This window comes from Castor canadensis, chromosome 15 (assembly GCF_047511655.1).
Source record: "Castor canadensis chromosome 15, mCasCan1.hap1v2, whole genome shotgun sequence".
Classification (NCBI taxonomy): Eukaryota; Metazoa; Chordata; class Mammalia; order Rodentia; family Castoridae; genus Castor; species Castor canadensis.
Window position 1 is genome coordinate 20084552 of NC_133400.1, and position 14013 is coordinate 20098564.

The window sequence follows — 14013 nt, forward strand, 5'->3', positions numbered from 1 at the left end:
CTCCATTAAAGCAATGAGGACACTTACAAGAATTGTCAGAATCAGTGTTTTCAGAATCCTGGAAATTAACTCAAAACTTAACAATAATTGGGAAGTGTCTAATAAAGAAAAAATGGCTACATTTTGGTAAGAACAGCAAGCTTCACGGCATTTTAACGTGCCCAGGTTCTAGTCCCTGCTCCCCAGGCCTGGGTGCCTCAACTTCCAAGAGCTCCACCACCACAGTGAACACTTCTCCAAAGCCCACTTCCCAGGTTACTGTCATTAATGGACTTGTCTGGTGGTTGCCTGAAAAAAACCCCGCTTTCAAGCCTGTGTTTATTTGACCTGAGTTGGACTCAATCAATGCAAACAGCACCTTCCTCCCCACCTCCAGACCATTTGTTGAAAACAATCATTGATCAAGGCTTAACATGGGTGGTTTCAGCTAGTGAGTGCAGCTGGGCAAAACTAGAAGCTGAGTAAACATTTTAAAAGGAAAAGTTGGGATGTGAACTGTTCATAGAGGGTTCTGCAAAGCTCTGTCATATTCCTAGGCATTTGGAAGCCCCCACACATGTAGGGCTGTACTTGTGCCCAGGAAAGACCCTGCTCTTTATTTGCTGATTGCAACTGGTGTGGCAACACCAAGTACCAGAGGCCTTGTCTGCTGTGTAGACTAGGAGCAGGAGGAGTGGGGAATGTACCGGGGTTGGGGGGCTCTGTGTGGAGAGGAGGCTGGAATGGGGTGTTCTTTGTTATTTTCTGTTACAATCTGTTTTCTTGGTGGTTCAAATATCCCCTTGCCCTGTAATGACAGTGGTGTTGGGCATACACGTGTGTATGCATGCATATGTGTTTTACCTGAGTGCTCAGCTCTAGAAATAGAAGAATTTCAAGATTTTTCTTTATTTAGGTATAAAAAATTACAGTACGTCTCATGCACCAGTGTGTCCAATATATAGTCATTATCTATATAGCAATTACTACAATGATAGGAAAGAGAAAGTACAGGAACTGTTTATCCAACTAAAAAACCCAAATTAAAATTGTTAACCTAAATAGAAATCTGCTTGTTATGCAAAAGCCCTTACTCTATGTTTTTGTGAGAGCCAGAAACTTGTAAGTATTATTAGTAAAAAAATCGTTATGAAAAACTAATTATTGGTTAAAACTATCAGTGTTATCTACAGTGTGAAGGGCGGCCTTGCCCAGCAGGGGAAGCATGGTCCATGATGAAGTGTGCACTGGAGAGTGTATCCCTCCCTGGCCATCCGGGTCCTCAGGAGGTGTCTCCCTCCTCTGCCTCCAGGTTGTCAAGGCCTGTTTGCAGTGGAAAGTTCCTTATGCAGCTCAGTGTAGGAGATGCACACAGGTACTTCAGGGCTGAGGCAGGGCAGTGGCTGTGCTTGATGGTTGGTTCCCTGAGAAGTGGCAACAATGAGGCGTGAAGGCAAATGGCTCTGTCGCACAGTCTTGTTTGGGTTTGGACATTGGCTCGACTTGCTGAGACCCACATTGTGGGCACCTCCAAGTCAAGAGATAAGTAGGCAGAGAGAAAATGAGACAGACAGAGAGAGAGAGACACGGTGTGTGTGTGTGTGGGGAGAGACAGAGAGAGAGAGAGAGAGAGAGAGAGAAGAGAGAGAGAATATGAGAATAAATAGCCAGGTGAGGCAGGGATGGGGAGGAGTCTTCTCCTGAAGCATCTGCCTCCCCACAGGTAAACCTGGGCAGGGGTCAATGAATGTCAAATCAGGGTCTCAACTCTTCCAGGCCCTCTCCAGAGAGGGCGGGTGTGGAGTGTGGAGGTGGTCCTTACCCTATGATCTGTCACCCTTGGTCTCCACTGTCCCTCCAGGATGAATTCACAGTTGCTTCAAGTTCAACAAGCCATTTTCCCTGAATTTGGCTGAATGGATGAATGCTCAGTATGGCACAGTCACTGCAGTGGCAGGCTAGCGGGGTCACCTGAGGACCCAAGGTCAGGAGCTCCATGTGGCCCCTTCCTCCCTCTTGACAGGCCTGGGGAGGGGCTGGAGAGTGGTTGGGCACTGGGAGTGGGGTGGGGTGTGAGGGAGTGACATCAGGGTTGGGACTCTTGTGAGCAGGTGGGATGGACAGTCTGTCTGGGGACTGGGTCGCAGAGTCTTGTCACACATCATGTGTCCAGTGCTTTGCTTCCAGGCAGACAGGCATCAGGACCTTGTAGCCTTCTCAGGAGGCTCAGCAATCTTGGGGGAGACCCTTCCAGCAGGGTGCTTTGCCTGGAAGCTTTGAGGAGCCAGGAAAGGTGTTTGGGTTAGATCCGTGGGTGGGGGACAGGTGACAAGGTAATATGACTGTCCAAGCACAGACAGAATGCTAGCTGTTAAGAAAAGTCATTTCCCAGCATTTAGGGGGTTGCCATCACTGAAATACGTCTCTGCCTACTTCAGAGATCTGGAGCTCACCATCCTGATGAGGATGGTGAGGTCTTTGGTACCCACAAGGAAGGGGTGCTGAGCTGGGGTGTCGTGCCACTCTTAGAAGCTTCGGTGCCTGGTGTCTGACTGTCCCTGGCTGTAGGGTTTCCATCCCCAGGCCCAAAGGCCTCTGACCCCTAGTACACAAGTTCCTCCCTGGGGTCGGAGCCATACAGCTCGGCCAGCATCTTGAACCTCGGTCCCCAATCGTTGAGGAAGTCATAATCCACGTCAGAGTCAGACGAATTGGTGCCCAGGGAGCTGAGTGACTCTGCGATGGACTCGGAGCCCTCATAGCCATAGATGTGCAGAGTGTCATAGGGAGGGCCACCGCCATCATGGTCTGCCTCATCCTTCTTCACTTCGATCATCGCGGCCATCTCTCCAGGCCCTCCGTGTGTCACCCGCGGTGGCTTCTGCACCTGGCTGTACACTGCGGGCCGGACGTCCAGCGTGGACCGCGGGGGCTTGGCGGCGCCCTGCCGCACGGAGTTGAGTACCGACACGTCGTAGCTGGTGGTGTCCATCTCGCCACCGCCCTCCTCGTCGTAGGTGACCAGCTGCTCGTGGATCTCGGGCACGCTCTTGCCGTGGGCGCGGGCCTGCTTCCGGAGCCGCCTCCGCAGGAAGATGAGCAGGGTGATCACTGCCAGCCAACGAGAGCCACGGTCACACGGGGCCCAGTGGCCACCCCTCCTCCCAGGCTCACCTGTCCCCGCCCCCCCCAACAGACACCACAGCGACTGGGCCAACACAGGCTTGGTTGGGTCCAGACAGCCCCTACCCCATGGGACAGTCATCCTCCCATCCCACCTCCTGGTCTTGACTGGCTGGGTAAATACTGGGGTGGGGGAAGGGAGGACCCACAGCTTCCGCAGATCCCCAGAGGCCAGGAGGCCATAGGTAGGGGCAGAGATGGGGAAAAGGGGTGGAGTTGGGACTTTGAGTGCAAAGATCTGACCATTACTTTGTGGAGTGTTGGATGATGCTAGTGGATAATAGTGGTGCTGAGATACTTGCTGCAGTAGCGGCAGCCACTCTTAAGCTCCTGCTGTATACACCTGTGGCACCATATTGGGCACAGGGTCATATTATCTTAAGGTGTGGGTGCCTCACACCTTGCCATTGTAGGGCTGGGCTGACCTCATCCTCCAAGGGCTTGCTCTGGAGGGCTGAGCCCTGTGCGTCTCTGGGCAGGTGAACTCAGGAGAATTTACACCCCTGGAAAGCCTCCCATGTCCCTGCTTCACCCCTCTGTTCCTTAGGAGGCGTCTAAAGAGCACCTCCACATAAACCACTTGCTCCCGAGTCCCTGTCCCAGGGTCTGCTTCCTGTGTGGCCTAAAATGCTCCAGAATCTCACGAGGCTCAGGCAAGGAAAAACAAATAAGTATCAAAGCTGGAGAAATTCTATAAAAGGAAAGAAAACCCTGGTGATCTAAGCTACGTTTAAAAAACTTTCCATTTAGAAATGGACCCTTTGTTTCTTTAAATTAAAAATAGATTTTTATGTAAATAAATGCCCCCAGACAGTGTCTGGCACAAGGTAAGTGCTCAAAATGAGTGAATGTCAAATAGAGTTTTGGTTTTGTCTTCTTTCTCAGTGCTGGGAGTGGAATCTGAAGCCTCATGCGTGCTAGGTGAGCGATGTTCTGCTGAGCTGCACCCCCGCCCCGGGTTATCTTGCAGTGGAGTTGGCTTGAAGAGTGGGGCAGGGGACTTGCACTCTGCCTTCTCCTCCCCTTGGGTCCCCTTACCCCGATTCTTACCCACCCAGGTTGGTGGAACTCGGCACCCCTGCAACCTGTACATGGAACCATGAAGTCCAGGGTGGTACATGGTCCAGAACGACCTTCTGGGATGGAGGCAAGGATGGGCCTGGATCCCTGGCCTCTTCTCCCATGAAACCCCCTTGGTGCTGCCTCCCCATCCCTGGAGGTACCGACCTGTGATGGTGAGGATGCAGAGGAAGATGGCTACCAGGGCTTGGATGCTGACGCCCACTTGGGCGGCTGCCTCCTCACAGAAGGTGAACTCGCCCTGCTCATTGCACTTGCATACAGCCACTGCCAGGGTGCTTGTGCCTGTCAGGCTGGGAATCCCATTGTCTGAGATGAGCACAGGCAGGTAGTGGAACTTGGCACGTTCCCGATCAAACTGCCCATACTTGACTGTGATGTTGGCTGTGTTATCTGGAGACATCAAGACCACAGAGTGAGGCTCTGCCAGGAGCATCTGACCTTTGCAGGATGGGGGAGGCTGCCACCTCCAGGGAGCCCTTCTTGATTGCACCAGCCTGTATGCTACCTGGCCTGCTTCTCTGCCCTTGCATCCCTTGTGTCATGTTTCAGCCACTTTAATATAGGTCTGTTTCTCCACAGAGGGGACAGTTTGGGCAGCTGCTTTAACCTAGCCTGGAAGAATGGCTCAGTCAGAATGTCAAATCCCTGTTCTCTGTTTCTGTGGGCAACCGATACACCTGTCTCATTTTCCCTCAATCCACGCCAATAACAGGGGCCCTTCTCTGTTGGTTCAAATAATTATTGTTTCAAGCTTCTGTAAGCAGTGGGGAAAAGTAACCTTTTGCAATGTCTTTTATCCTTAGGCTAACTTCTAGGGCTATTTTGTCTATTTCAGAAAATGCATTATTATGAAGGAGGTTTACAACAGCAAAAACTGCCTGTGTTCCTCAGGCATGGAGAGAATGACTGCATTTTGCCCGAGAAGCCTGCTGCTAGGAGCTTGCTTTTGTTTGTCCAAATACTGCCTTCCCCTTCCTGCTCCAACCAGCTGGATGGGAGGCCTAAGTAGGAGGAGTCAGATCCAAGACCAGCCTTGGGCAAAAATGTGAGACTCTATGTGAAAAACAGCTAAAGCAAAAAAGGACTTGGGGTGTGGCTCAAGTGATAGCGTACCTGCCCGGCAAGTGCAAGACCCTGGGTTCAAACTCCAGCACTGTCAAAAAAAAAAAAATCCACCTGGGAGCTTCTTAAACATCCTGGTTTTGACATGCAGGGCATTCACAGATAAGCAAATCTGGGACCAACAGGCTTGCCTCCTAATTGCACATGGGGTGTTTTTGGGGTGGCACTTAAATGCTTCACTCCATTGCAGATCCTCTGGCCCCACCAAGTTCTTTTTAGGTGGACAGTGAGAGTGGGGTGTCAGGTCTTTTTCGCCATTTTATTTGCTACTAAAAGGTAGCTGAGTGTTGAACTGTCTGTCATCGGCTGTCAGCACATCATAGGCACCTTCCTCACCCTCAGGAGCCAGGAGTGTCTGCCTCCTTGCATGATGGGTCTGTGGCTGATGCCCTGGGTTTGCTCACATTGAGACGCCCTGCTCCCTAAGTCTTCCCAAAGATGGCAATGGACTTTTTCAATGTAGGATTCTCACAGCATTCCCAATCTGGGGCCAGCAGAGACTTTCTCCCCCTGGTTGGGTGAAGGACTCTTCTATTCAGCCCAAAGGTGGGGGTGGGGGTGTGTCTGTTTTTCTGAGAAAGTTGTAGAGGCCATGGAAGCCTGCCTAGCTCTGGCTGGAATGAATCAACTCTGCATCCTCACTCTAGTAAGTGCATATTCATCAGAAGCGCTGATTGGCCCCTTCTGACCGCACAGGATTCTCTGAGCTTTGATTGGTGGAAAAGATGTATTGTGATTGACGGACCAGATCCTGTTCAGGCGCCACCTGGTGGTAAGTAGTCATCGTAGCAAAATTCATTCTACCTTTGGGGTTCACAATTTTACATTTCTAGCCTTGATTCTGTAGGTCTGACCTCAGATTCCACATCATAGAGCAATTTGCAATTTTATTGAGGCACACAGACCCCCGTGTGGCATTCTATTTTTTTTTTTTTGTGGTCCTGGGGTTTGAACTCGGCCTCATGCTCACGAGGCAGGCATGCTTCCACTTAAAGCACTCCACCAATGAGACCCCGGTGCTAGTTTGCACTGAGCAGACTGCCTGCACCCCCATATGTGTTTTGTTCTCCTCCTCCCTCCAGCATGTCCAGGGGGAGGCAGGCCATGTGGATTGGGCAGTTTGGTGAGTGACTCTGACCACTGCACAGATCAATTGTACAACATACATGGCAGGAGTTGCACACAACACCCTGTAACTTGAACATCCCTGTGGGGGCTTGCCCTCCCTCCATTTGTTGGTTTAGTTCCAGATTCGACCACACCCCGACCCTGCTAAGAGCCAGCTGACTGCTCTGATGCATACCTTGATTATCTGTCAGGGTGAAGTTGCTGTCTTCTGTTCCTAGGACAAACTTGAACTTGACATTTTGTGGTGATATGTCCTTGTCTGATGCAGAAATCTGTACAACCAGCTGGAATGTGGGAGATGGGGGATGGTTAGTGTGGTTTGGGGTGGTCTGAGGGTCAGGGTTTACACCTGACTATGGCATCTGCCCCCTCTCATCTAAATGGTCTCCACGAAGCACTTTTTGTACCACTGTCCTGTCCCCATCCCTGCCTAATCTACTCTTCGGATATTCTCTCTGAGTCTCCATTTCTCCATCTGTAAAATGGGGACAGTGTTACTTTTTCTCAGACCTGTTGTACCAGATTAAATTAAAGTCAGGGGAACTCCAGATGGGTGGGAAGGTCCGCCCTTCAGGCCTCCACCAGGGGGCGCTGCCCCCCCCCCCACTATACCAGACTCACCTTGCCCTGGCCGGCATTCTCACACACTTTGGGCTCATAGGGCTTGGCAAACTCTGGGGCGTTGTCATTCTCATCCAAAACTTCAATGTGGACCTGCACAATGGATTCTTTGCCTGTGGGGATCCCTGCAGGAGAGATGACTAGTTACCACAGCAGTTTCAAGTGATGCCAGGCCCTGAGGATGGGTGTTTGGATAGGTAGTCCTGGAGGGTTGCCCAGTTTTTGCAGGAAGAGGGCGCTATTGACCTCTGGAAGAGAGGCCAGGGATAGTGTGGATGAAAGGAGTGTGACGAAGGAGGGAGGTGACTTCATAATTTACTGAGGAGTTACTTCTAAGAATCAAAACGGCAGCCTGTGGCTCACGCCTGTAATCTTAGCTTCTTGAAGGCTGAGATTGTTTGTGGCTCAAGGCAAAAACCCAGTGACAGAGGGAAGCCTAAAATACTAGGATTGTGGTCCAGGTCTGCATGGGCAAAAAGTGAGGTCCCATCTCCAAAATAACCAGAGCCAAAAAGGCTGGCAGTGTGGCTCAAGTGGCAGAGCTCCTGCCTAGCAAGTGTGAAGCCCTGAGTTCAAACCTCAGTACTATCAAAAAAACCAAGAACGAAAAAGGCAAAGGTTTAAATTAAATTAACAAAATTAATAATTAAATCAAACAAATAAGTAGAATTGATTAAAATGATATAATTTAATAAATAATTATGTAATAATTTAAATAATTACATTACAATTAAGTAATTAATTGTAATTACAATTAAGTAATGTAATTATTTAAATGTCACCCCTTTTCCTGATCAGTGGAGGTGATTTTCTTATACAGGTCAAGGATCCAACAACCTTCTCCCCCACCCACCCCACATGTGCCCTTGCCTCTGTCAGAAGTTAGGCAATGTTTAGAGAACCTAGCAGTCTTGAGTTGAGTTGAAAGCTGCTGAACTCACACACTGAGTTCAGCCCACTAACTGGTGCTTGCCTCCCCTTTGCAGTGTCTTTGATGAGACTCATGTGGCACTCAGGACTTGCACATCCTTGGCCCGTCTCTGCTGACTGCACCAGAATCCCCAGGGAGGCATCAGAGGAGCTCTAGGCTTAGTAGGTCCTCGGGGGGTTCCCAGCACGGACACACCTGTACAGCCCTTTACCACAGTGCTCTCAAACTCTCATGTATGTGAGACTCAGATTTCATCCGGACTGTGGTCTGGGATTCTGCACTTTGTCTCAGGTGCTGTAGACACTGCTGGTCCAAGGACTGCTCTTGGGCAGGGAAGCTCAAACGGCCTCTCAGCCAGGGGTGCTGACAGGAGCTTATAATACCTCTAGTGACCCTAAATGATGTTTTATTTTGGTGGTCCTGAGGTTTGAACTCAGGTTCTCATGCTTGTCAGGCAGGCACTCCACACTTGAATCATGCATCCAGCCCTAAACCAGTTTTGAAAGAAGGCAGGAAAAGGTCCCTTGGTCCCAGGTCCCTAGCAGATGGGGTCCTTACCGTTAGAATCCAGTTCTTTGGCCTCCACGGTCAGGTTATACCAGGGGTAGGTTTCTCTGTCCAGTTCTTTCTCATTGGAAATGTCCCCTTGTTTGGTGATTCGGAAGAATTGGCCTTTGTCACTGGTCCTGCGGATGGAGTATCTGTCCAAGAGAGAGAGTTTCTTGACTTTCCTTGTTCTTTCCTGCATCTTTAGTATGACAGACAGGGCCCTTCAGAATCCTCTCCTGTATCATTCCTCATCCTCTTCTCTCACCACTCACTGTCCTCTACAACCCGTTACAGTGAACAACCAACACAGGGATTCAGAGAGATGATATGACCTGAGCCAGGTTCTATCAATTGCACTTTCACGCTGATCAGGTCACACCATAATCCACTATACCACAGCTGGGATTTTTTTTTTGTGTGTGTGTACTGAAAAGATAGGTGGCAAGAGCCAGAAAGAAATTAAAAAGAAGCTGGAAGAAATAAGAAGTAATTGAAAGAAAATCACATTTGTGAACGTTTTACAAGTTCTTCCAGAAATCAGGAAAAAAGTATAAAGAGATATCTATGTATATGTGCATATGTAACATATATATGAAAAAAGTTATTATTATGGAAGATTCCAGAACAAATAGAGCAGAAGAAATAATGTAATATACTAATATGTTGTATATTAATATATTGTAATATAATGTAATATATTACAATGTAATATAAGAAAACATTCCTGATTTGAAGAAAGACTTCAGTGTATAGATTAAAAAGTATCATTGATATAAGGCATAGTTTACCAAAGAGAGCTAGGCATATTTTGATGACCCTCTTGAATTTCAAGGCTATGTGAAGAAACTGAAAAAATGTCCAGACTTTTAGGAAAGAATTAATTCCTTATGAAGAAAGAGAAATTAGACTTGCCCTCAGATACTCCTACAAATGCTAGAACACGTGGCTAATATTTTGAAGGGAAGTGTCTATGATCTGAGGCTTAAATGAACATATCAAGGTATTTAAAATAAAAAGACCAAAAACTATAAATATAAATATGTAAGATCTTAGAAAGTATATCACTCATAAAGATGGGTCCTGAAAAAAATTAAACTTATTCTAACTAAGAAATGTCTCACTATAAAGTAAAAACCTGGTTTGAGAGGAATTGAAGCAAAGCTATTAATTTCTTTATCATATGTAGGAAAGCAATGGTGTGTGTGTGTGTGACATTAACTAGAAAATACAGGTCCAGGAAAATATTTAAAAGTTTACATATAGAAATAAATATCATTGGTAAAAGTAAAAATGGATATATGGATATGTTTGGTCCAAATATCTAAGACAGAAAAACAGCTTATAGTAAAGATAAGGGACCAACAGAAAAAGCCTGATATCACATTTGGGAACAGGAGATGACAAATAAGACATAAGAGAGGTGAGGACAAACGTGTGACATGAGATGAGGAATGTAAATAGTTGAGTACAAGTCTTCTCAGTGTAGGTTCAAAAGCGAAGCCAAGTGCATTGTTTTCAAGAGACAACTTAATGTGGAATGACCTAGAAAAGTTAAAGTAATGGCTGGAAAGTATACCAGGCAAATATGACCAACCCAGAAGGAGGGCTGATGAATTCCACACTGGGCAACATGGAACTGAAGGCCAAATGCTTTCTCAGAACAAGCCAGGCAATTTCATAGGGAATAAAAGCTGCAAGCTACAATGAAGGTAAAATAAGCACGAACCGAAGTTAACTGAATAGAAAATTAAAACACATAAAAGCTTTGACGTTTCAGGAATGAACGGCTACAAAAACATTTGAGTTACATCACAGAACAGCTAAAACAACCACCAAGTCCCCATCACTTGCAAGTGAAAAAAAAAAAAAAATCCAAGTCAATCTCTTAAATAAACCCTCGGATCACAGAAGAAAAAAAAATATATATTATAATATATACAATATATATTATAATATTTTATATTATATATGTATATATATTTTAATATGTATATTAAAATATATACATAAAATATAATATGTATATTAATATTTTAATATGTAATATTTTATATGTATATTTATATATATATATATAGGCATACCATATGGAATAGAATGGCAATGAGTCTGGTGTCCCAAAATTTATGAGATGTAACCAAAATGGAGGGACTTAGTTTGCCTTTAATAAGACGACTTGATAACATAGAAACATTGACTCTTCCAAACACAATTCTCATTAGAATTTAAATTTTTTTTTCAAAAAGTAAAAGAATTTTAAAGTTCATATGAGGAATGAGTGTTTCAGAATGGTTAAAATTATACAAAATAAATGAGGTAGAGATTTGTCTGATACATACATATGAAAATTCAGTAGAAATCTGCTACAGTAAGACAGAATGCCACAGGACATTCAGAACTAGACTCAGACATACAGGGAAAAATGTGGGATATTATAACATTTACTAGATTGTGTTGGCACCATTGGCTATCCTTGTGGAATAAAATAAGACTGGACTGAATTCACCCTTACTATCAAATGTTATGTGGCTTTAAGATGTATGAGGTAGAACTATTCCTTTCATCCCAGAGGGTGGAGGAGTGGGGTCCAGTTAAAATAGATGAGCAAGTGCTGCAGTTTGAAGGTGTCCCCCCTAAAAGTTCCTGGGTTGGAAACGGAATCTCCAAATCCATACGTTGATGGTAGTTGGCAGTGGGGCCGTTGCGAGATAATTAGAATTAGATGAAGTCATGAGGTGGGGCCCCTCTGATGGCATTAGTGGCTTTATAAGAGGAGAGAGAGACCTGAGCTGGCATGCTGGCCCTGTCTTGCTATGTGACACTGTCTGTCATGTTACGATGCAGCAAGAAGGCTCTCACTAGATGCTGACCAGGTGCAGGTGCCATGTTCTTGGATTTCACCATTGCTAAGAGCTAAATAGACTTCTGTGTTTAATAAATCACCCAGTCTGTGGTATGGATTTACAGTACCAGGAAACTGACTAAGGCAGTATTGATGAAATGGGCATGACATGATCTAACAGAGTTTACAAACAATCGAACACCACAAACAAACAACCACAAATCCAGCATAAGTATACCTATGGGTTGGTATGGTCAAGAAGAAAGTTGACAGAACTGCTTTGAGCCCCTAACACGAGCTATCTGGGAGTGGGAGTTATCAAAATTTTCCTCATAGACCTTTGTGTTGTTTCATTGCGTAAAACAAACACTTCTAACTTTTGTGGTTTTCAGAAGACAAATTTAGTAAAACGTTTTTGGTGAAGTGGACTTCAGCTATATCATCTGATTGGTTGCTTTCTTGACTATTTGGTCTCATTAGATAGTACTGGTGGGAGCCATGGTCCAAAGAATAGAAGATGGCCTGGACCACACAAGGTGTGGATGCTCAGGTTTGGACAAGATCCCAGCAGGTCAAGGGTATCAGTGGAAAGAGCTTAGGCATCTGATCTGCCTCTGCCTCTCCCCATGGAAGTGCTGTGAGAAGCCAGGGTCTCTGAGTTTTGTCCTAGACCAGCAGGCAGATGAATGTCAATGCTAGGAAAGCCACCATCATCACCATTCACACACATGCCACCCCTTACCCAATGTTGTGCCGGGTCTCGTCGGGGTCCCTGGCCTGCACCGAGCCAATCAGAGGTGGTTTCTTGTTCTCCTGGAGCCTGAAGTGGTAGAAGTCCTGCTGGAAGACAGGGGGCTCGTCCACATCTGTCACATTGATGATGACGCGGGCTTTGTTTTTCCCAGAGATGCCGCTCAGGTATCTGAGGTTGATGGTGGGGTCCGTGGCCTCGATAGTGAACATGTATTGCCGGATGAGCTCATAGTCCAGGGGCTGCAGGAAGGAAAAGTGTGGTGACAAGTGCTCTGAGCCACACATGTGCCATGCGATCTTCATAGCCACCTCACCAGGTGGCACAAGGATGACACCCTTCAACGCCATGGCCCAGACCAGTAATATTTCCAAGGTCACGAGGAGGTTATCTTTGGCTCATTTCATTTCACTAGCATCAGGGCACACCCCAACCCTGGGCTCTGTGCCTGGCAGTGACCTGGAGTGAGCCAGCACAGCCCCATTCTCAAGGGTGTCACCAACCAGTGGTTCTGTCCACAGGTCCATAAGGATGTGCCTTTTTTTTTGTCTTTGCTCAAGTTGTTTCTTCTGGGCTTTCCTGTTTAGCAAACTCCTATTCAACCCTCAAGGAGCCAGACAGAAGGTAATCCGTTGCTCTCAGAAGCCCCTGTGAGCAGAGGGGAGTGCTCCCTGTCTGGTGCAGCACTAAACACAGTGGCTGCATTTTTCATTTGTATGCCTGTCTTCCCCTCACTGAGAACTTTGTGGATTCTGGCAGATGTGTGTGTCTCCCCTTTGTGTCTCTGGTCACCTATATGAGGCTGGACCAGGGGACTCAGGCTCAGGATCCCCCATTTCCTGCATCGCCATTCTGGTGACATTTATACGGCCTGATAAGACCAGTCCTGCCTTTTCCAGATTCAGTCAGTCTGACTTCTCTGACTTCCCTGGCCACCTGAGACCACCTGAGCACTCCTTGTATCCATATATGCTAATGGCTTTCTACTGGCCAGGACACAGGGCAGGCCAGCAAGTGCCAGGGAGTCAATGCCCCAGGGTGACCTCCATCAGTACTGCAGCAACTGGTGCACAAATATGCCAGCTCCTCACCCCCAGCCACTGCAACTCTGAGACGTAGTCTACACTATCTGCCACCTGCCCCATGGGATGGGGCCCCACTTAATGAGCTCAGAACTAGCTTCCTTGTTTACATCTGTCACTGCTCCTGGGACTTTCTGGGATCACCTCTCAAATAAACAATTCATACCAATCCTTGCCTCAGACTCAGGCCCCCAGTCCCGTGCTCAGACTGAGCATTCTCCTTCAATGGCCTCTTGCTCAGGAGCAGCCTCTGGGAAGGTCCTGTGGATGCCGAGAGCCCCCACCACATGAGTGATGTTTTCAGCGCAGGCTTACACACCTTCATAGGTTTGATGATGCCTTTGTTGAGGGTGGGGTCCGTCTCAATGGTGAAGGTGTCCCTGTACTCTCCCTGCACAATGTTGTACTTGGTCATCCTGTTCTGAGGCTCATCTGGGTCCTCCACAAACAGAGCGCCCAATGGACTGCCCACACGGATGTCTTCAGGCACCGCAAATACATACTTGGCTAGTACAAACAGAACAATCCAAAGGGTGTTGAGTTAATGAGTAGACAAGGCAATTGTCCCTTTAGATTATCCTACTGTACGCATATTACAATCCCAGGGGTTGAACCCAGGGCTTTGCATATGCTAGGTAAACACTCCACCATTGAGCTGCATCCCTCGTCACTGTTTTTTTGAGACAGGATGGAGGCCCAGCCTGGCCTTGAACTCACAATCCTTTTGCTCAGCCTCCTGAGT

The 14013-nt window shown here is 47.0% G+C and overlaps 1 protein-coding gene across 3 annotated transcripts in view; it reads right to left on the reverse strand.

Moving 5' to 3' along the window:
• Window positions 1-864: 864 nt before the first annotated feature.
• Window positions 865-14013, reverse strand: part of Cdh5 (cadherin 5) — a 34610-nt gene continuing 21461 nt past the window's right edge. For all 3 annotated transcript variants that reach the window (XM_020174554.2, XM_074055905.1, XM_074055906.1), the window contains exons 6-12: window positions 13591-13778; window positions 12181-12431; window positions 8606-8748; window positions 7117-7241; window positions 6671-6779; window positions 4390-4635; window positions 865-3090 (exon numbers count right to left, since the gene is read on the reverse strand). In XM_020174554.2, coding sequence (XP_020030143.1) covers window positions 2582-3090; window positions 4390-4635; window positions 6671-6779; window positions 7117-7241; window positions 8606-8748; window positions 12181-12431; window positions 13591-13778 — 1571 coding nt within the window. In that variant the 3' untranslated portion in view covers window positions 865-2581. The remainder of the gene's footprint in view (window positions 3091-4389; window positions 4636-6670; window positions 6780-7116; window positions 7242-8605; window positions 8749-12180; window positions 12432-13590; window positions 13779-14013) is intronic.